This window comes from Pollicipes pollicipes, unplaced genomic scaffold (assembly GCF_011947565.3).
Source record: "Pollicipes pollicipes isolate AB1234 unplaced genomic scaffold, Ppol_2.1 Scaffold_7262;HRSCAF=8765_pilon_pilon_pilon, whole genome shotgun sequence".
NCBI classification, from domain to species: domain Eukaryota; kingdom Metazoa; phylum Arthropoda; class Thecostraca; order Pollicipedomorpha; family Pollicipedidae; genus Pollicipes; species Pollicipes pollicipes.
The window spans coordinates 19,264,870-19,286,869 of record NW_023597055.1 but is presented as its reverse complement, the minus strand read 5'-3'; the positions used below and the strand labels follow the sequence as shown (position 1 = coordinate 19,286,869).

The window sequence follows — 22,000 nt, the reverse complement described above, 5'->3', positions numbered from 1 at the left end:
CGATCACGTCGACTACAGGGCCAGCCAGTCTTTCCCCCAGCTGGAAACTTGGCAAGCGTAGCATCTCGACAAAGACTGACGACACTGAAATTTCGACAAAAAATGGATCGCAGCGACCTGGTCATATGGAACATCCGAAATGCGAAATAAGCCGGCAGTTAATCAGAATGGCACCAAACTTCGACAGACCACAAGACATTGAACACTTTAAATGAATAAACAAGAACTGACCCGGGTCGACAAGTTCGGACCCTCAAGAAAAATACCAGTGTCGTACCGGGGGCCGGCGACAGCGTCAATCCAGATCCATTACCCGCATTCCTAGCACGGGTAAGTCCACCTGCTATAGCAGCTGCTTCGTCCACTAAACGAGCCTTTTCATCAGTTCCTGGGCTCTCTTCGGTACTCTTGGAGACTGATGGATCCCACATAGGGCTCGTTCAATGAATATCAGCACCGACTGTGCCGACTTGCACTCGACTTGCTGAGCAATTTTTACGAAGAGGGTCTGGGACAGAACAAACAGAAGGGACACCTCTTCCTCGTCTCGCACAGCGCACACCAGCATTGCTCTTTATAGCAAGAGAACACTGCGGGTCATCCAAGCAAAGGCACGGCCGAGATGCATCTCTGTCCTCCAGCACGATGTCGCTCCACGCGCTGTCCAAGCACCCCTCGAACGCTTCCCGTGATCGTTCTGAAACACATCAGATATCTGGAGTTCCGATCACACCGTGGGGATATCGGGTTATGATTAGACATCGATTACGGCCACTGTGACCCTTCCAAAACAGGTCATTCTTACGTCACTGCAAAAGGAAATGTTCCGCATTTGAAGATCGAAACAAGTACCAGATACAATACAATGAGCTCATCTAGAACTCTTGGTACGCTTGTAGGTGGAAAAGGCTGCCCTAGACAAAGCAATTCCTCTGTTAAGTACATCTGCTCGTCAATAAGTCATTGTTTAATTACGTCATCGCACCGTTCACGACATTGAATGAGAGCCGATTGACGGTAGATATATCTGGAAATCGTGCTCACGAACGTTAGATATGAACGACTCGACAATTATATTTTCTTTGGCCTTGATCTCCGCATGGATAATGGATTTGCAAGATTTGAAGAACGTCATTATGGCGTTATGGATGCCTGTGTGACCTTGAAACAGTCTGCACATCTTCGTGGGCGTGTCGCTCAGAAACTATAGGGGCTTAGGTATTGACAGCGGCAAGGCTGTAAAAAACATTTCATTATCTTCAACATGGTTATTTCGGTTTAAGACCCCATCGAAATTTGGAACACACCCTCTAAAAGCATTGCTACATATTTCTGTGTTTTTTTTTTAACTAGCATAGCCATCTTGAAGATCATTCGGTGCAGTTCACAGCCCTGCCGTTCCTAAGATCTAAACCCATTTAGTTTTTGAGCCACGCGCCCGTTAAGATGGGGGGACTATTTCGGTGAGAGTATTTCAAGGTCACCTTGGCATTCATGGCGTCATGGTAGCACAATTCAAATCCCGTCACTTTGTAAGCCATGCACTGATCAATGCCAATAAAAATAGAATGGTGCAGTTGTTCGTAGCTGGCGTTCGTGAGTCGATTTCCAGACATAACGACTGTTAAATGGCTCTCAATCAATGTTATGCAAGGCACGGTGACATAGTGAGCCGCATATTTACTAAACAGAGAGATTGCGTTGTCTTGAGCGGGTTTTTTTCTGCGTAAAAGTATACCAATGGTTAAAAATGAGCTTGTTTCATCAAATATGATGCCTGCTCCAATATCTTCAATTTAAGTTCCAAGCTGGTTTTCTCCGAAGAACAAGACTATTACTTCTGTCCTATTTATGACAATAATGTTCCTCGCAAATGCGCTGAACACCTAACGAGGACCAGCCTGATCGTAAATGACACGCACAGGCGTCATAGCTATGCAGAGGTCGTGAAGTTCCCTGGATTAAACACGCGCACGGGTGGCCGGTTGGATACCCTTGGTTCGGGGGAGGAGCAATTTGACCCCCTGAAATCTCAAAAACACTAAGAGAACTAGAAGCACCAAATTGCAGGATGCGTTTGCATTTATGTGATCTCACTTGGACCAAAGTGTAAGGTTCCGAGGTCATGAGCTCGGTTCAGATAAGGTCAAGCAATGCCAAACGTTGTTGGTTGGTTGGTATAAAAGTGCTCCAAAACCTGGATACTTGTTCTAAGCCAAAGGCTACATGCTCATTTAAGGTCAGTGGCCTTGTTTGACCTTTCGAAGGTCATGGTGACCAAAAGCATGCAAGAATGCTTTGGGTTTTGCATTTGAATAAGCAATAAAGATTACGCTAGGCAGTATGTCCCTAAAAACAAAGTGATGACCTGGGTCACTTTAGGTCAGCGGCCTGCTCAGACCTTTAAGAAGTCCATGGAGCATGTATAACGCGCTTCCTGCTATTAATAAATTCGAAATGAGCGCCAGAATTTCCTCATACAGGAAGCTCTAGAGTAGCAAAACAAGTTGATTTTGGCGTAGATACGACCTACATACCTGACCCTAGATCAATTTGTTTTCTCAATTAGTGTGTTGCCTAAGAAAGCATCTCAGAGATGAATGGCTACGTCTAGCACACCGTTGTTGCACTAGATTGAAAGACTTCTTAGAAATTGATTTGCTGAATCCATGGCCTGAATTTGACCTGCTGTAGGTCAGTGACCTTACAAGGTACATATAAATGTGTGGTACGGATAGATCTGCTATTCAGTTGTCTAAAGCTGCGCAGACTTTGGAGTGGCTACGCTGCGCCGTTCGAAAACTATCTCCCAAAAAATATCTAGGGGGTCAAATTGAGCGCCACCCAAGCGCGTGTTAAGCTGAAAATGTCCCGCGCAATGAACAAAAGTTTGTTTAGCTTAATTGCTTCAGAGCTTCCAGACAACTCGTTTATTTTAACTTGCATTTCTTACAGTCGTCTTTTCCCTTATACATACCAGTGGGGAAGGCTACAAGGGAAGTGGGAGGCGGGTGGGAAGGCTAATATTGATGTAGTCCTTATCCCTTTTGGCTTTCACCTCTGTGATATTTTACATTTCACTTTTATCTTTTGACTTTTTACATTTGACTGTTATCTTTTGATCTTTTAGTATTTGACTTTTTGCCATTTGGTTTGGTGTTCTAATGGCTTTTTGTCGTTTGACTTCTATCCATTTGACTTTAATCCCACTTTATGTGTCCCTATTTGATCTTCTGCGTTTGACTTATATCTTTTTAGCCTTTTGCCACTTGACTTCTATCCTGTTTGGCATTTTACCAGTTGGCCTAATCCTTTTACCCGCTACAATCTTCCACTGATCGCACCATGGTACGTTTGTATTACGTTGAGGTGCTGCCAAACTAGCCGTCGTTGCACTTATTTGAAGTAAATCAAACCCGCATAGAACCTGTAGCACGGTGTTGAAGGTGTTCGCTGGGCCAAATATCGTAAATTACTCGTGTTTTAGTTTTTTGACATGGTGTTATTTCATATCCATCCGCCACTTTAAAAACTCTTCCGGCATTCACATACTCGGTTATGGAACTTCATGGAAAAGAATATTTCACATTTGACGCTATTTCAAGACTAGTCTAAGACCAATCAAGAAACTAGACTAAATTAAGGTCAATTAATCTCAAAGCCTATGTGTCCGGGCAGCAAAAGATGTCATTTATGCAAGCCCGGGCTTCGAGGGGTTTGCACGGAAAAACGTGGTTTATGAAATCAAGTGCAAACTCTGCGAAAAACATGGCAGGGACAGAGTCTATATCGGGGAGTCCATGCTCCCTATTCGTTTGAGATATAACAAACACCTACGAGACGCTAAAACCGAAACAGGGAATACCCCTTTTGGTGACTTTTTTGGCAAAACACTTTCAGGCTGACACGGAGGGAAGTATGGATCCTATGTCCTTTTTAGGACCCAAAGTCATCTATAGGGCACAAGATCACCCAGACAGCAAAATAAGTGGATCTATTCTTATAAAAGGTCGGCGACTACATCTTAGCTTACAGGGCTCATCATGGCCGATTATGTGAACGCGATACATGCTTTGATGTGTGAAGTGTGCTAGCTTAAAACCGTTCACATATGTAAATGATGCCTGACGCGTGATGTTCGATGCCTGTTCAATTGAAACCGCTCGCATGTATAACTGATGCTTGATGTGTGATGCCTGTTTACTTCAATTCGCTTATATGTTTGAATGAAGTGTGATACGTGATGCCTGTTTGCTTGAATTTGTTTCATGCACACGTATTTTCGCGTATTCCAAATTTAAGACATCTACTGTATCTTGGTAATGGCTGGCAATCGCTCTTTGTTTAATCCCTGAATGTTTGAATGAATGAATGGTGTCCTGTAAAAAATGTGGCTTGCTGTTTAAAAAAAAGAAAAAATCCAGAAGGATCACAGGCAGGCAATTTTGAATGCCCTTCTGCTACTGTTTCAATAAATGTATGTTGCCAAAATATCAGTCGATCTATGTCTTCATTCTAATGTTGTTGTTTTTTTCTCCGAGGAATAAAGCTATTACTACTGTCATATCAGGCTGGGCTTCCTATACATGTCAGTGTGGCCCTTTGCACGCTTGCAGGAACCCTTTTGTTGTAGGTGTAGACAGCGACGGCGCAGCAGGGCGAGGGCAAGAGAGCAATTATCCAGCCCCTTAATTGAGCTAGTAGATCCAAATTAGTGTTGCTGGTACTTTCCGCGCCAAATCGTAAAGATGACTGGGGCTGCCACACTTAGTGTGTCTACTTACAACGTCCACGGAAAACCACGTGGATAATTCCATCTCAATATCGGCCCATACAGCTGCCGAAGCTTTTTTCGGACAGTTTGATAAAATCAGCCGAACGATACTAACGTGATTGTTGCTTTTACGAATGAAACCCGAGCGCCATGAACTTCCGCGCATTAAAACACTGAAAAATAAATAATTTTGTCGATGGCCTGGACTCCCAATTTTTTAAAGGCTCCTTTTCATTCAGTTTTCAGTGTGCCCCTCGTCCTCACTGCGTAGTTTCCTCTGCGCAAAAAAAAATTTGGACGCCTCTGAATGCGTTAACTGGCCATATGAACCGTATATGACGTCACGGTGTCGTCGACTGAGTGCCAAGTCCTTCGTTTAAGTTTGAGTTTGTGTATCAGATTTGTTGATAAAGGGAATAATGCATGTAATTTGATTCACTGATACAACTTTAGACACCCTTTTCCTCGTAAGAATTAGTATGTTGCAGATGCGATACTTTAAAACTAATCAAGTCATTATCATCGCTGCACATTATTTCATGACTGTCAGCGTGGCGCGGTCCGCCTAAAAACGTGCACCATCACGGCACTGAGCGTCGTCGATCATCTGGATTGGTGTCCTGGTGTGTGTTAGCAGAAGGGATTGTGAGGAGCTGGTAAGTGTAGGTAAATCTGAGTGTGCCATGTGGTGGTGAATAACGCGAGATGTGAATAGAAGGTGGCTGCACTCAGTGGAGGCATTCGGATAAGGCATACCAATTTTGCGTAGGTGCCAGTCCAACAATATGTGTTACGTGGCTGTGAAGGGGCATGGGGCTGAACATATCTAGATCATGAACTTTTATATCTCATGCCCAAATTGTGGCCAGTACAGTTTTGCTTCCACTGCAGTGAATTGAACATCATGTGAAGATGTTCAGTTCTCTGCAGTTCATAGTTGATTTCTAACAGCAGGCCTCGGTGTGGGTACAGCGTCCTTGTGAAATTTATTGATTTTGTATTTTGAAGACACTGGATATTGGCCAGATTTAACAATATCCTGTTTGGACAGCACCTGAGCGAAATTGCATTTAATGGTTGGTATGTTACAGGACTAAAATATATTAGAAGCATAGTACAAAATGCACTCTACCATTTCGGGACAAGAATAAGACATGCTGCCTCAAGCCAGCAGGCCAGCAAGGCGCGGGCAAAAGGATTTCAGGGTTAAAAAGGGACCGGTTTCTTGAAATAGAAATTCTGACCAGTGCCGAGGGATTTCGAGAAAATTGGCATTACCGACAAATTTGATTTAGCATGTGTAGAAAATACAGCAAGCGCGTCGGGCAAGGTATGTCAGTTGCGTTTTTTGGTGGGTAATGTTATTAACGGTGCAATGGAAAAACACTATCTTAAGACCTAGCCCGTGATGAATGTGTGCATTTCACGACGCAGAATCTAATGCCCAGACAGGTTACCATGGTAACCACATGAGCCGCCCTGTTCCGAGAAGTCTGGACGCCAGGCCGCTGCCAGCGTGAACAGCCTAGCGCAAACTTCAAGCATTCCCGCAACAGCTAATCGAAATGGCTGGCCGGTAGACCAGAGGCGCTTTCAGAACTTCTTCAGACTGTCTCTGTGGCGTAGGTGCCCAGCCATGGGTTAGTTACTTCTGCTAAAGCCTTTTGCAAGGTCCAGCAGCCCTCCTCACCAAACTTGTCACAGCCAGGTAAGTCCTCTTGCAGACCCCAGCCATGGAGGCGGCAGTGATGGACTCTCCAGCGTTGTCCGACCCTACTCTTTGCCGCAATGGACTCGTCCGCCTGTCCCGCCGCGGCTCAAGTGCAGAGGCCAGCCGCCAGCGTTCCACCGCTTATAGTGGGCGGAGGGGGAGGGGAACTGTCTCGTCAGGCGTGAGAGCGTGTCTGGAGGCGCGGCAGACACTCTGTCGCCTGACAGCCGCCTACGCCCTCCCGGAACAGCCCCCGGCCTCTGAAGTATGGACGAATGGACGTAAGCTACGTCAAAGACGTTCGCGGGCGGGCGCGGGGCAGCTGTTAAAATGCGGCTGGGCTTCTCAGCTGCCGCAAGTCAGGTCTGCGAATACTCGTCGCCTTCAAGGCCTCGGTACTGTGCTCGTTAGGATGCACAAGAGCACCCATCGCAGAGACTTGGCTCTCTTGGTATTGCCCCGGTATCGAACGACTGGCCCAAAGTGGCGGGAAAATGAAACGGGGTAAGGTGTTGTGAACACTGTCCCGTTGCCCCCCCCCCCCCCTTCTGCTAATGCCAAGGTGCCGTCTCCTTTCCACCGCTTCCTGTCAAAGAGGCCGGGAAATCGTATTCTTCGTAGCGCGCTATATGCTTTGCGGTAAACCTTGCGTGGAGCTGAACAAGTCGGATGGGACGGAAAAAATCAGTCTGCAAATGGTTTGGCCGTAACAAGCCTTTTGAATTCTTCCTGCTTTGTCTTAACGACAAGAAACGGAAGAGCGCAACGCTCAACATTCGAAGATATTGAAGCAAGTATAAGATATCATAAAATAAGCCCACTCATAAGTATTGATATGCTTTTAACAGGAAAGACTTCTTTGGCCAACATCATTTATATATTTAGTAAATATGCTCCTTGCTTCATTCTGCATCCTCGCGACGCCCGCTTGACTGGGGCAGGCTGCATGCGCCAGCCACGAGTTGGCTGAGAGCCCCGTGAGAAGGGAAACCGCGGCCGGGTACCCAGGGTACGTGCCCGGGTTAAATCTGGGTGGTTGGCCCCCACGCGCATGCGAGCCTTCCCGACCGCAAACCACTTCCCTTCAGCGCGCACCCCTGAAATGATCATTTCTGGTCGAATGGACTCTAATCCAAACAACCAAATCGCGACTGGATATTGCACCCTTTTATTCACTGCCTTGCATCACCCTGCATCCTCGCAACGACCCGCTCGTGCGGGGCAGGCTGCACACGTCAGCCACGAGCGGGCCGAGAAGCCCCCTGAAGAGGCATACCGACTAGGCGGCCAGCGCACACCCTGCAAAGAGGTCCCTGGTGGTTGGCACCCCAGGCGTATATAGTCCCGACCAATCGTTATTAATCCTCCTTCATCCAGTAGCCCTGGACAGATCACTTCTGGTCGACAGAGCTATGATCCAAACAATCAAACAAGCAGATGGTGATTGGAAATTGCACATGCTGCCCAACATTCACTGAGGGCCAGTTGGCATCCGTTATCTTTAGAAATCGTGCTCACGAGCGCTGGATTTGAACCACTTGACGTTCGACGCTGGACTGATGTTTATTTTGGGCCTGAACGTTTCATGGCCAATAAGGTGGCAGGATTTAATTGACGTTTTTATGGTGACATGCATGTCTGAATGACCTTGAAGTTGTCTACATGAGATAGTCTGCACATCTTTGCAGGCGCATAGCTTAGAAACTAGAGGGTGTTTGTCTCATGATGGGCAGGGCTGTGAACTTTTCAAATTGGCAAGCTAAGTTCGGAACGTCATGCAAATATGAAATACTCCCTTTAAGGCCTTTTCTAGCACTGCGTTTTGATCTGGGGTAAATATGGGCGCCATATGACCAAAGTAGTCGGTGCGCCCCAAAGCCCAAATCATCATCACATCGATCTGGGGTGAATGACTGACCTGCCAACAATTGCTTAACACGTGTCCGGGTGGCCGGTTGAATACCATTCGCTAGGGTGTGGAGGAAGGTCAATTTGACCCCAGAAATCTGAATAATTAAGATGCTAGAAACGCTAAATTCCCAAGATGGGTTGTTTGTATGTGAGTTCACTGGTGACTAAAGTCAAGGTGCATGTGTCATGACATTCAGGTGAAATAAAATCAAATGAGGTTAAAGTCCAGCTAGTCTCCAAATTTACCTCAAACCTCATGCAACCGGCATAAGCTTAGACACCTGTCCTAAGCAAAAGGTTACCGGTGTTGGTTTAAGGTAAGTTACTTCTTTTGGCTTGACAAGTTCATGGCGACCAAAATCCTACGAGACGGATTTTAGTTTGGCATTTGAATAGGCGTCAAGGGTTAAGCAAGGCAATATGTTCCTGAGAACACAATGTTCATCTTGGTCATTTTAGGTCAGTGAACTACCATCATCCTTAAGAAGCTCATGGAGCATGTCTGTTGCGATCCCTCTTCTCAGCAATATCAAAAAGAGCGCCAGAAACTGAATCATTCAGCAAGCTCTCGAGAAAAAAGCAAGCTGGCTCAGGCCATGGTCTGACTTTCATACCTTACCCTAGGTCAATGGAATTTGTTGATACTCAGGATGTAACTGTTTATTTACCTAAAAAGTTATGCCATAGATGTATGGCTTCATCCAGCATTCCGTTGTCGCATCAGACTGAATAATTTCCTGGAAATTGCCTTCGCTGACAGCCACGGTCTGACCTGCCATAGGTCAGCGACATTGTAAGAAGCATATATTTGTTGTACCGAGATATATGTTATCCATTTGCCTACAGCTACGCACAGTCTGGCACGACTAGGCCGCGTTGTCCGAATTTTTTCTAGAAAAACCTACTGAGGTCAAATTAACCCTCACCCAAGCGCTTAAGCCCCAGTGAAAACGAAATTTGTGAGACATGGCATGCGCAGAATAACTCGATTTCAGAATTCTCGCCGAAGCGATATTATTTTTACGAAACCCACGTTGGCAGCACGCATTATTGACAAAAACGTCTGGTTTGTTATCATGTCGCTTTCACATCGACGTGGTGTCATTTTTTTCTTTGTTTCATGACATGAGGTTTCCGGCTGTTGGAAATGCGAACGCTTAATAAAGACCCATTTATGTTGCAGCAAATACGAGTGATAGCTTATTTCTGCGTCAGCCGAGGCGGATGGACTTCTTACCAGAATGCAGATGCTGTTCCCAGGAGATTGGCGATTTTACAACAAAGAAATGTCTCGAGCGCTTTAAATAGTGTTGTGGTACCAAAACCGATTACAGCTGGCGCTCGCATGTACAGACGAACGATATTCACCGGCCAATAGTCTTACATAATGTATGTACCCTGGACATGAAATGCGGCAACATTTGCATAGGCTCAGAATGTGAACAGTTCTTAAGCATTTGTGCAGATACGGTAAAGCTTCTCAAAAACAAATTCCGAAATATGACTCCATGTATTTATCACCCCTAGGGAACAGCAAACCGTTTCGTCGAAAAGCTGCCAACAGCCGGAATACAAATGCGAGACTTGCCAAGAAAGCTGCCAGACTCCGCGATCCTACTGTGATCTGGGAGAAGCGCATCGAGATTCATGAGATGCGAATAAGTGTCCGGCTGGGCCTGCAGTGTTCTGGAAACCAGCCAAACCTTGAACGGAACATAACGTTATCCAATCCGTAACGTTTCACAGATGTCTGCCTGAGATCGCCACGATGAGTGTTGCCGGAACAGAATCGCTGTGCTGTGTGCTGCATCAATAGGCAGTTCCGTGACCGGACGTGCCACGCAGGTGTAAGTGACCTATCGGTATTTCGGTCATCATGGAAACGTGAGCATGTGGTTTGGTTCTCTCCAGACTGATAACGAAGCTCTCGTTTTTTTATATTTCGGTCGTCATGGAAACGCGAGCATGTGGTTTGGTTCTCTCCAGACTGATAACGAAGCTCTCTTGTCTAGAGCAGGTTTCTTGACAAGCTGCTTTACACGTGAATGCGAATACGCTGAATCGGAAGCTGTTCTTGAGTGGGTGAACGCAGCGCTGGAATATCGTCTGAACGGACTGTCAACTCCACGCGCACGTGAAGTGAAGATCATTTGTTTGAAGCCCAACCACGAAATTTTCGTCGTGGTGGTTTCGTCGTTGCTTTTAATTTTGTGTTGGCACTCGTCTCACTATTAACATTTAAATGGGGCGTTTTCGCCGCGAGCGTTCTAAACTATCATAAAACACCTCATCAAATATGCATGCGGCATTGTTGAGTCGCGTCAAAACATGATACGTAGGAACCTCTCCAGCAGATTTACAATGCATGCAGACTTTGCTTCATATCAGCGTGGAAAGCCCTCATGTTCTCTGTGAAAGCTTGCGTTTGCGTAAGGTACCAACTGTCTGCAAGAAGAGTGTGCAATTGGCGGAAGAATCCAGTGCAAAGTAACATATAAGTTGATCAATTACTGCTTCTTTCAAGGAACGCAATCCGCGTCACGACCACAGGCACGGGAGTCGCGGATAGGAAGCAGTTATGCCAAGGCCTTTCCAATTTTCAGGGTTCTTAATGAAGCAGGCTCGGTTACAATTCGCCGTTGTGGAAGAGGCTGGTAGCGTGACCAACGCTTTGGTCCACGTTGGAAGATGCTATTAACAAGAAAGACCTTGAATCTTCTACCTTGTAAATGTAACTGTAAAAATATTGTAATCTAGTGTGTGCTGGCAGTTTTCATGTTGAGAGTTGTTGCCATTCAGCATATCAGGAGGCAGTGGTTTAACCACGCTATAAAAAACATTCGTTATTTTGTGGGAACTCGGCGTTTCGGCGAAGTGCTCATGTTCAGATCTCTTCGAAACAGGCTATCAACATCATCCCGATATATATATATATATATATATATATATATATATATATATATATATATATATATATATATATATATATATATATATATATATATCAGTCTGGAACACATCGCTCGAGATGTGCTGATGAAATTATTCGATGCCCTTTTGGTGGTGCAACCATGTGGAAGATATACCGCCAAACTGTAGTCTAATCGTCTCATCCCGCAATATACTTGAGAACGTCCCAATAACTCAGCTGGTTTGAGCGCTTGCCTTCCGACTCACAGACCTTTGGCGTGGTGGGTTTGAGTCGCTTCAGGCGTTTGCTATTTGTTTTCCACTGGGATAGCTCGCGGCCGGCGGCAGCGGTGTCGCGAATGGTCATGTGACGTCAGAGGCAGGATGGACCGTGGCGAGCATTGCAACACGTTGAGCTTTCGCTGCAAAGTTTTGCCGCCGACTCAGAATTGTATGATGGGGTCAGGGCCCGCAAAGCAGGCGCTGCTCGGCATGGGCGCTCGTTTCAGAAATGCATTCAAGCAAAAGGTTTGGACTAAACCTTTAAAAAGTTTCATGACCTCACTAATCTTACACCATTGCAATTTCATACACCACGTGACTTCTGAGAAAGTGGTCCTTATGTCGCAAATGGGGAGAACGATGCATAAATCGTCTGATCCATAGTTGTGATAACACGCTGAAGTGATAAAGCATGGTAAAGGCATGCTAAAATTTCTTTGTTTTCCGTGAGAACGGATACATGGAACATTAAGTGTATCCATTCTGTGTCGCAGGTTTTCAAGTTAGCGTTGAATCTGGTTTGCGAAGAAGTTGCATAAAAGTGGAATAGACCAATTGTTTCTATGTGTCTCTTTGCGTTGACCATGATACCGTTTATACAGGGTGGCCCAGATGAAAGTTAACCAGCGTTTGCAGCAACAAGTGTGTTTCCCGCACAATGAAGACTGCGATGATGTTAAAACGACCATTAAATGACCAAACGTGATACAAAACAAAAGTAGTCATCATCAGGATCTCGCATTCGTCAAAACATGACTATACAAAAGATGCCTCGTGGGATGAGAACGACTATCTTGTCAACATCGCCTCAGAACGGTACATGGCTACCGCTCGTATACCCTTCTGGGCGGTATACGAGCGGTATACGAGCGGTAACGAATCTCGTATACTCGTACACCCTTCTGGGCGGCCCTGGGACGACTTGACAGCATCGATCGGAACAAGAGTGGTTCCAGCAGGGCGGGGAGATTCCTGCACCGTGACGAATGCACCTGCCACTGCTGACTGAAGCATGGGTTTATTTTTATCTGGGCCTCTCCGTATTTTTAAAAGCTGCCGCGTGTTGCAGTGAATTGCTCTCCATTTCATTCTGAGTGGTATTATGTGACAAACTCGTCAAATATCTGTACATTGGCCTGTCATATGAAGGAATTGATTTAACGGAAACTTTACGTACCAACAGGATAGTGCTTGTCACGCATAAGCATTATGCTAATAATGATGCGTCTGGGCGCCTACTGTACCAAAACTTACGATAATTGTTCTGCGTTTCTTTCACCTAGTATTGCCTTTTGGCTCACATGCATTGAAATGGCTAGGAACAGCATTGGGGGTGAAGTTCCCTTTTCAGTTGAGGCCCTCTAGGCACAGCTCCCCCCCCCCCCCCCCCCCCCCCACTTCCCCCAACATCGGGAAAAGTGGGTCAAAGATGGGAAGGTAGCTTTTTCTGTGTGTATTTTGGGGCATATTTTATTTTTTCCCTGTTCAGTCTCCAGCCAATTCAGCGAAACTACGCCCCTGTCTCAAAGCCGGCATTTGGGCGGGGGCGGGGGGCTCAGAACCACCCCTATGAAAATATGCAACATGACACCCCTGGCTCGGCAACCAGCGCTGCCTGTGTACAGTTTAATTTCTTCGTTGGGTTTGCAAAATCTTTGAGCAAACCGTGATGACTGAAGGCAGGATTGGCCGATTTATGCACTTCGCTTGAACTCTGTTCGTTGGAATCAACGCCGAAGAATTCATTCGGGTGAGCAGGTTTATAAAGAACGTGGGGGCGGGTGGGGGTTGTCTAAACATTGCGTTACGCATTTTGGACCATTTTTAACTCCGCTGGCCACACGATGGTTACCCTTCTCCCTCCCCTCCTCCTACTTACGTCGTGTCCAGCTACTACTTCTACGACGAATCAATAAGTTAACGTCCTTTTGGCTCCCAATTGAGCAAGAGATGCTGAACATAGACGGTTGTGTTGGTTGCCGCCAGACAAAGGCAACGGTATCGAGTTTCGAGGTTTTAGAAAATAAAAGATGGGCGTGACTTTTGTGGGAGCATGCTGTTCACTTGCTCCCGCTATTTTGTGGGTCATAACTTGCTGACCACTTTGCAGCCTGCCCCGCTGGCTGGACCCACATTTTCCACACTATCCGGCCAAGCATATTGCAAAGCTGCAAAGTAGGCAGGAGAATCTGGCCCACCGAAAATCTGGAGCAGCTGGAAAGACCCTTCCACAAACATAAAAGCACCCCACTCGAAAATTATTTTAACACAACTATGACTTACGATCAAACCTGAGCGTGATGTTTCGCTACCCCCCCCCCCCCCTCCCCTCCCCCGCCACCCTAGCGTTCCGGTCCATCGAAACCCCCTTCCAACTCCATGCGTAACGAAGATATGGACGGACTCAAAAGCCTTGAACGCGGCCTTTTTGACTTGTTAGTTTTTTGTCCGTCTTTTTTTAACAGAACGATAATTTATGTAAGCTGCCATATTCAAGGGGCAGTATGTGTCGGCGAGCACGACGCTTTATTTTTTGTTCTGGCGCACTTCAGTAAGCGGATTTTTCGCGTTTCCCGGTCCTGCAGAGGACTAGCGAAGAGGCGGCTGCAGGGCGTTTGGCACGTGAGTGAGGCCGGCAACAGGGCAGGTGGGGTTACTGGGAGATTTTACTTGTGAAGGAAGTAAAGATGTCGTAATGGTGTCGTTTCCAAAGGTGGAGTCTCACGTACTGGTATATTGTAGCCTGTAGACATTACCACATTTGTGAAAGGAATGGGTGGGAGTGTGAAAGGCGGCCGCATTCAACCTTTGCAGTGCTGGTTGAAACCCTTCCAGGCTATTAACGAGCCATATTTTAAACGCGTGGTTATTCCAAATATAGCCCACTGACCATTGGTAAAATGCGGCAATTTTGGTATGTATACATCATAAATGTTCAATGCTCAGTCTTGTGCCAGTGTGCACCAATTTTAATGCATATAGGGCCACCGTTCCAAGTAGTGTGATGCTACAAAGGTAATTCTGGGCAGGAAAATCTGGAAGCATTTGCTCACTGAAAAATGGTGTGAAAATTTAGTGTTGTTTGGTGTGCCCTGAGCGTCATTCATAAGCAATGTTCACCGCATCAGTATTGAATAGGAGTCCAGTGCAGTGGATGTTTTTTTTTGCAGACTGGTTAATAAGTTGCTAGACATGCTCTTCATGTGAATGTTGGTTCATATGTAGGCATGCAGTTCTAGTCCTGAGAGTTTCTTAGTTGTATGTCCGCAACAAACACACAAGTCCCTGTCATGGTTGACAGTCTGTCACAGTTGGCAGTGATGCCAGCAAATGGCACTGGAGGCTGATTTACAAACTCATAGGACCAGAAGCTCAGAACCAAAATCCTAGGATGCTGCTAGTACAGTGGTTAAGGTGTACATCTGTGTAACCAGGGGTACAAGGTTTGATTCCCTGTGGTGTCCATTCTTCCAGTCAGGGTGGGTGGCTGGTGAAGCTGTATGGCCCACATACCCCTGCAGCTGAGCATGTTGTCAGTGCCAGCTGAGCAGCTGAGCATGTTGTCAATGCCATCTGAGCAGCTGGATGTGTTGTCAGTGGCAGTGGCAATCTTAAAAGTACGTATTGAAGTCATGCAGATGGTGTGTTAAGAAAATGCACCATTTCCAGTTATCATATGGCCCATCTTTTACTCATTGGATGTATAGTTCACTGGGATGGCCTTGATAATACTTAGTTGCTAATACAGGTTCAGGTCTTCATCCTGTTCTTACCACCATGAAGTAATTCAGAACAGTATTTGAAGTCAAAGCATCCCAGGATATTTGCCACTGGTTGTAAATGAGCCACCTTTGGTACATAATATTGGTGTAACTCAGATGCCATACAACAAATGTGTTGGGTCCTAGCTAATTTGATGTGGCCATCATGCAGAATTGTGCTAGGAACTGTAATTATTACCCTAACTGTAACTGTAACTCATTGTCTGTCCCATGGGGGTAATCAGCTTCTCACCAGCTGTTAATCCCAGCAAGCTCTGAAAACTGAAGCTTTGCTGGTTTTGAAGCTTCAATTTGGTCACAATGCTATAACCTAAATCAATCCCATAACAGAAAGCATGACTTATGCACACATGCCTCCCAGAGGGACACTTAGAATAAAACCTAGCATCATTTTTACAGTGTAAGAGGAAGCTCATAGCCAAAGTTGAAACATGGGTTTACTGAACAGACCATAATAATATGCTACAACCTTGACCACATTTAACCCCAAAAGTGTATCGGTGTTTCCAACCCTTAAATTAAATATGATTGAGATGCAAAAGAGGGGGTTAGTGGATAGAAATATGTATATATATATTATATATATATATATATATATATATATGTATATATTTATATATATACTTCACATAAACAACATGTCCTCATAAGATATGGCACAAATGTCTCATCATGTGATTATCACATTGCTTATTTGCATGCTGTCCCAAGGAGCTAATGCTAAATTGTCTTCTAGCTGTTAAGTTTGATGGCTCTGTTTACTCCAATAACAGGTACAGGATCAAATATGGGTGAAGGATCAGGTCTAAGGGGTTGAGGTTTCATTGGGCTTGTCTCTATTTTGCCAAGACTGATAGGATGACTGACAAAAATAGAGTGTGACTTTATCAGGTATGCATTTAATATTCATCTTCTAATGACATCTGCTTCCAATAGGATTGAGAAAACTTGACGACTTCAAGCTCACATCAGCAAGCTAGATGGTCCTTGGCTGATCCAACCGCCACCAGTCGTGACGACGTGACTACGTGACCTCTGACCCCGACGGGTGTCTGAACCGGGCGTTGACTGAGTGGAAGGGGAGTCATGTCGCTGTGTCGCCTGGCGCGGCCGCTGCGCTGGCTTCGGCCTGCCGTCCGCGGCCTGTCCGGCGACGGCAGTGCCCCTGGCGGCGGTGACAGTAACGACCGCCCGCCGCCCCCGGCCGACGAGCGCGCCGGCCCGAGCCAGCCGCTGTCGTCGCTGCTCGAGCCCAGCGGGCCGGCCGATGACCGCTGGGCCACGTCGCTGTACCCGGAGGGCTCGCGCGGCCGCCAGAGTCAGGCGCGTCGCTCGCGGAGGCCGCCGGTCGATCCGCGCGCCACCTCCGTGCTGCTTTTCCCGGGCCAGGGCGCGCAGCGGGTCGGCATGGCCGACGCACTGCTGCCGTTCCCGCACGTGGCCGACATGTTCGAAGAGGCGAGCGCACTGCTCGGCTACGACCTGCTGGCGCTGTGCCGCGACGGGCCGGCGCGCGAGCTGGACCGCACGGACCGGGCGCAACCGGCGCTGCTCGTCACCTCCCTGGCCGCCGTCGAGCGCCTGCGCGAGGAGCGGCCGCGCGTCGTCGAGTCGTGCATGGCGGCGGCCGGCTTCAGCGTGGGTGAGCTGGCGGCGCTGGCGTTCGCCGGCGCGCTCTCGTTCCGTGACGCGGTGCGGCTGGCGCGCGTGCGCGGCGAGGCCATGCAGTTGGCAGCCGAGCTGGCGCCCTCGGGAATGATGACGGTGATAGGCCGGCCGGAGGCGCGCGTAGGGTTCGCGTGCGCGCTGGCGCGCCGCTGGTGCGAGGAGCACGGCGTGGAGGGCGCCGACTGTCGCGTCTCCGCCTTCCTCTTCCCGCAGTGCAAGGTGGTGGCCGGCAGCGCCGAGGCGTTGGAGTTCATCGAGCAGCGCGCGGCCGAGTTCGGGCTGCGCCGGTGCACGCGGCTGCGCGTGGCCGGCGCGTTCCACTCGGAGCTCATGCGGCCGGCGGTAGAGCCGCTGCGCGCCGCGCTCCGGCGCACGAAGATCACTGCGCCCCGCGTGCCCGTGTACAGTAACGTGGACGCGCGGCGCTACCGCTCCGCGGAACAGGTGCGCCGCCAGCTGGTGCTTCAGCTGACGCGGCCCGTCAAGTGGGAGCAGACGATGCACGTGCTGTACGAGCGGTCGCCGGACGTGCCGTTCCCCATGACGTTCGAGTGCGGCCCGGGCAGCTCGCTCAAGACGATCCTGGGCAAGGTGAACGCGAAGGCGGCGGACTCGTGCGAGAGTGTGCCGACGTAGTTGCGGTCGCCGTCGCAAGAGGCGCTGGCGGCGCGACGGCGGGTCGGAAGAGCGTGTGACGGCGCGTTGGTGCTGCAGATGTGGCCGCTATGTTAGAGCGGTGCGTGCTGGACGGAGTGAAGTGGTTTGATCGCCGTGGTTTTGATCGTGAAGTGGTCGCCAGTCCAGTTCACATGTCGTGCTGGTCTAACACCGATGTATGAAGAGATTCGCTCGTTCCCAAATGAAGATTGCACATAAATACGGCAACTAGCTTTTGGGTGTTTTCCTTGTTAGTTGGAAGGAACTGCGTTCTCAGCAGCATGCGTGTTGTCTTATCCCCAGCGTATGTATGTTGTTTGGTCATGACAGAGTGTCAGGGACGAGCTCGCTCCGGGCTGATGGTATCTGAGTGAAGCGCTGAGAGGTGGTGGGGGTAAGTGATGTCGCACGTGACGTTTGGGGCATGATGTACCGAAGCGTACACAAGTTGAATCTAAATGCAAATCCATGCTCCCCATGGATTTTTTCTCACTGAACTGCACACGCATGAACTACTTACTGATGATATTAGGGGCACGTATTGTGGCGGATGATTTTCAATCCAGAGGGGGGGGGGGGGGAGTCGTCGCATGGTGTAAGCACTGTGCGGCCTCTATTCGCCATTTACATCACGATACGGAAAACCTATTTTTGAGCCAGCGCTATGCGCTGTTTACGACTGCTGACTGCCACTGCCGCTGAGTGGCTGCTGACGGTGGCTGTTGACGTGCCGCCCGGTGGCTGCTGATGATGGCTGTTGATACGCTGCTCAGCGGCTGCTTATGTTGACTTGATGTTATTATCCAGCTGCTGCTGCTGACCTCTGCTGTTGATGCTGCTGCTGATGGTGACCGTTGATGTGATTATCCAGCTGCTGCTGCTGCTGACCCCAGCTGTTGCTGCTGCCGATGGTGACCATTGATGTGATTATCCTGCTTTTTCTGCTGACCCCTGCTGTCGATGCCGCTGCTGATGGTGACCGTTGATGTGATTATCCAGCTGCTGCTGCTGACCTCTGCTGCTGACGCTGCTGCTGCTCCGTTGCAGAGTTTCTCCGGATGCTGATCTGATGGGTGGATCGACAGACGCCAGAGCGGCGGCGCCGGCGCTCTGGCTGCGGACGTCCCCCGCCGTCCGGACAGTTACGCAGAGTCCCGCCGTCTGGACAGTTACCCAGAGAGTCCCGCCGTCCGGACAGTTACGCAGAGTCCCGCCGTGTGGCGATCTGAAGCCCATGGAGGCACTTGGAGTTCCGGTAGTCACACGGAGACAGTGTGGAGTCGTGAGAAAGCCCAGATTCGTGTGCAAGCTAATCACGTATGCTCGGGATGAAAAACCGCAGTGGCATTGAGACGGGAGGAACTCAATTATATGTCGTTATCTCGTGGCTCCTGCGTAGCGCTTGGCGTCTGCGGCGCCGCAAGAAACCAAAAGTGTTGTTCTTCGTCGCTAGATGGTGACGTCAGTGATCGTCGCATACTCAATCTCGTGTGTAATGTCGTGACGTGATCATAGTGTCTTAGTTGTAGCATTTGAGAGAAAATGTGAGGGCTTTCTAGGGCAGTTAGTACCAGGTGGTGACATAGTGGATGGAATAAAGTCAATTCTTTGTGAGTGTGAGGATCGTGAGACGTCCAAAGAATGAGACCTAGTCACTGCTAGAGCAATTGTTTCGTATCAATGCGTTCAATCTGAGTGTTCATATGTTACAAATGCTTGCAAGCCCTCTGTGCCGACCTGGACACATACCAAACACACCGAATTCTGGACTAAAGCCTCTCCCGCAAGCTGCAACGTGTCGGATGATTTTAAAAGCTGATCCATGGGTTGTTGGGGACGGTAGAAGTTACCCCAGTGGCCTCCAGCTGCAAATATCGAGTCATGCTGGGCGTAAAAAAACAACACTTTGTCCCTAGCGGAGTCGCTACGCAGGGACGAGGTAGCCAGGGAAGGGGGGGGCGTGTGCGTCCCCCGGCCCAACTCTCCAAAAAAACGTAAAGTTGGTTCTGAAGACCTAAACTGGAAGAAACGTTAGCAGTTATGGCTAGTCCCCAGTCTGGAACTGGAACACGTGCGTCAGCTACTGCTGCACCCACGTGTCTGTGGCTGCAGCTGACGGTCCGGCGCAACATGGGAGTCGTCGGTTTACCCCGAGCGAGCTGGACACGGCAGCATTGCCAGACTGATCCTCCACTGTCGCGCTGGACTGCCACGATGAGATGGTCCCGCTGGTTTGATTGTTTCGTGGGTTGCTGAACTAGACCGCAGTCCGTCACACGAATCACAATGTCGGTCACGCCTTCGATGTGATCTGTATTTGTGGTATGTCGCCTGGGATTGTACTGCAGACGCCTTTCCATTGTTTTCCAGAGGGCAAGCTGGAAATATTGATGGTGAGGCATATTTATCACCCGCCTCGCTTTTGCAGGCTGCTTATTTGGTTTCGTGTTGAAGGCTGACCCCATTGGAGATAGTAAGGGCTCACAACTGTCGTTATATCTCTCGATCTGAAGGGTAGGTTGCCCTGTTCTCCTGTGACGCGAGTGCGCCTGCGGGAGAGAGAGCTGATAACCAGGACTTTGCCGAAGTGGCGTCCGCCTGTCGCGCTCTCGTTCGCCGTTGTGAGCCCGCAACCACGGCTAATATATGACGTGGGCAGATGGCAGGTGTTTGAGCAGTGAGGCCTGATGAAGGCGCTTCGTTGCGAATGTGACCAGGCTTGTGTTCGACTCGAGCTGGATCATGAATCGGGTCATGAGTTCATGATTTTGTGGTGAGTCGACAGTTGAGTCGGATCACTAGGAAGCATGCTGCTTTGAGTCACGAGTTGCGTCACATTGTTTGTGAATTTCATGAGCTGAATCGTGAGCCGATCATTTCCAACAATGTTGAGTCAGTGAGTCATAAACCCCAACTAAAAGGTAACATGAGGAAACAGAGCACGTCCTATACAAATTAACAGGACATTTCATATTGTTCAAATGAACAGCATGCAGCGTAATATGTTTTTTTCAAAATCAACAATGTTTTTTACTGTAATTTATGAGCGCCAACAGTATTGTTTATCCTGAACTTAAGTATACTAAATTTCAGCTGGTAACCAGAGGATATTACACGGTACAGACATCCTACGTTACTATATCCTATGTTAAAATCAGTGTGAGATTTTCTACTTCCAATAAAATCTTAAGGCTGACCATCTTTTTCAGTGTCAATTGCCACAACAATGAACTAATCCATACCTGCTCCCCCTCACACCCTTCACTGCTATCTGAACTGCTGAAAGCACGCTGTTACTGAGGCCACATGAAGTGAACAGCAATAGCGGCAATTTGTATAGCTTCAACTTACGTTAATCGGCGAGAGAAAAGAGCGGGGCTCCCTAACTAATCCCGCAAAAAACAGCTCACTCTAAATTAGGCCGGTGGCCACTTTCAAGAGGGGAAGCATGGGAAAACCACACATATGCAATTTTACGTTGTTAGACTGGGCGATACGGAAGCACGGTCAGCGAGGACCCGTTACGTAAGATCACAATGTATTGCATTTAAGTGGGGAAAACCGTGCGGTGTCGAGACGATCTCGGTCACGGTGCAGACCGAGCCGTGACATTGTCCCAGCATTACGCGTGCGGACCACGAGGCTAGGGAGAGTCCAGTAGTGAATCAGTTCCGGTCACTTTTCCGCACCCAAAGGCGATTCAATCACGATGTCCAGAGCAAGATCGGTTAGGGCAGGATTATTGCCGCCTCGCAAAGTTTGCAGGGTGTGGGGAGACGGTGTGTCAACAGGTACCTCGAGGCATAGCGACGCTTCTGAACAGGAGCAGCACACCCAGCCAAACGGTCGTCTCGTCTCATATGCGGATCGTAAGTCGCGGAATGTGACCTACTGGGGATTACATCTAAGCTTGAAACGGGCATTTGACCTTCGGGAAACAGACATTCGTCGCGCATTCCGTCAAAAAGGCTAAGTTACAGCTGTCTTTCTAGATATTACTCGCGCGTACGGTATGGTATTTAACGGGCACTTGTTTTCAAACTTTATAGGTAAAGATTTAAGGGAAATTTAACACATTACCTTGTTGGATTCTTCTCAGGGACACGACTGTTTCGTGTGAGGTGTCGACCGGCTGTTTCCAGTGTTTACTTCCTAGAAGACGGACTCCCGCAACAGAGCTGTATTTCTCCTATGTTTTTCAACTTAATGATTGATGATTCACTTCATGCACTCCCTCCTGGCACTTTCTCTTCACTTTTTGCTGATGACAGCGCAATCTGGTGTTCAGACGCAGAATACGAGTAC

At 48.2% G+C, this 22,000-nt stretch overlaps 2 protein-coding genes across 2 annotated transcripts in view; both read left to right on the top strand.

Annotated features, from left to right (window-relative positions):
• Nucleotides 1–16,522, top strand: part of LOC119114336 (calcium-binding protein E63-1) — a gene marked incomplete at its 5' end in the record, with an annotated part of 38,884 nt that extends 22,362 nt beyond the window's left edge. The window contains 1 exon segment of the mRNA XM_037238532.1: nt 16,307–16,522. Coding sequence (XP_037094427.1) covers nt 16,307–16,350 — 44 coding nt within the window. The 3' untranslated portion in view covers nt 16,351–16,522.
• On the top strand, nt 16,457–18,204 carry beg (malonyl-CoA-acyl carrier protein transacylase beg). Its single transcript, XM_037237833.1, has 2 exons — nt 16,457–16,474; nt 16,622–18,204. Exons 1-2 carry the CDS (start codon nt 16,457–16,459, stop codon nt 17,672–17,674), a joined length of 1,071 nt encoding a protein of 356 aa, XP_037093728.1. The 3' UTR covers nt 17,675–18,204.
• Nucleotides 18,205–22,000: the final 3,796 nt, after the last annotated feature.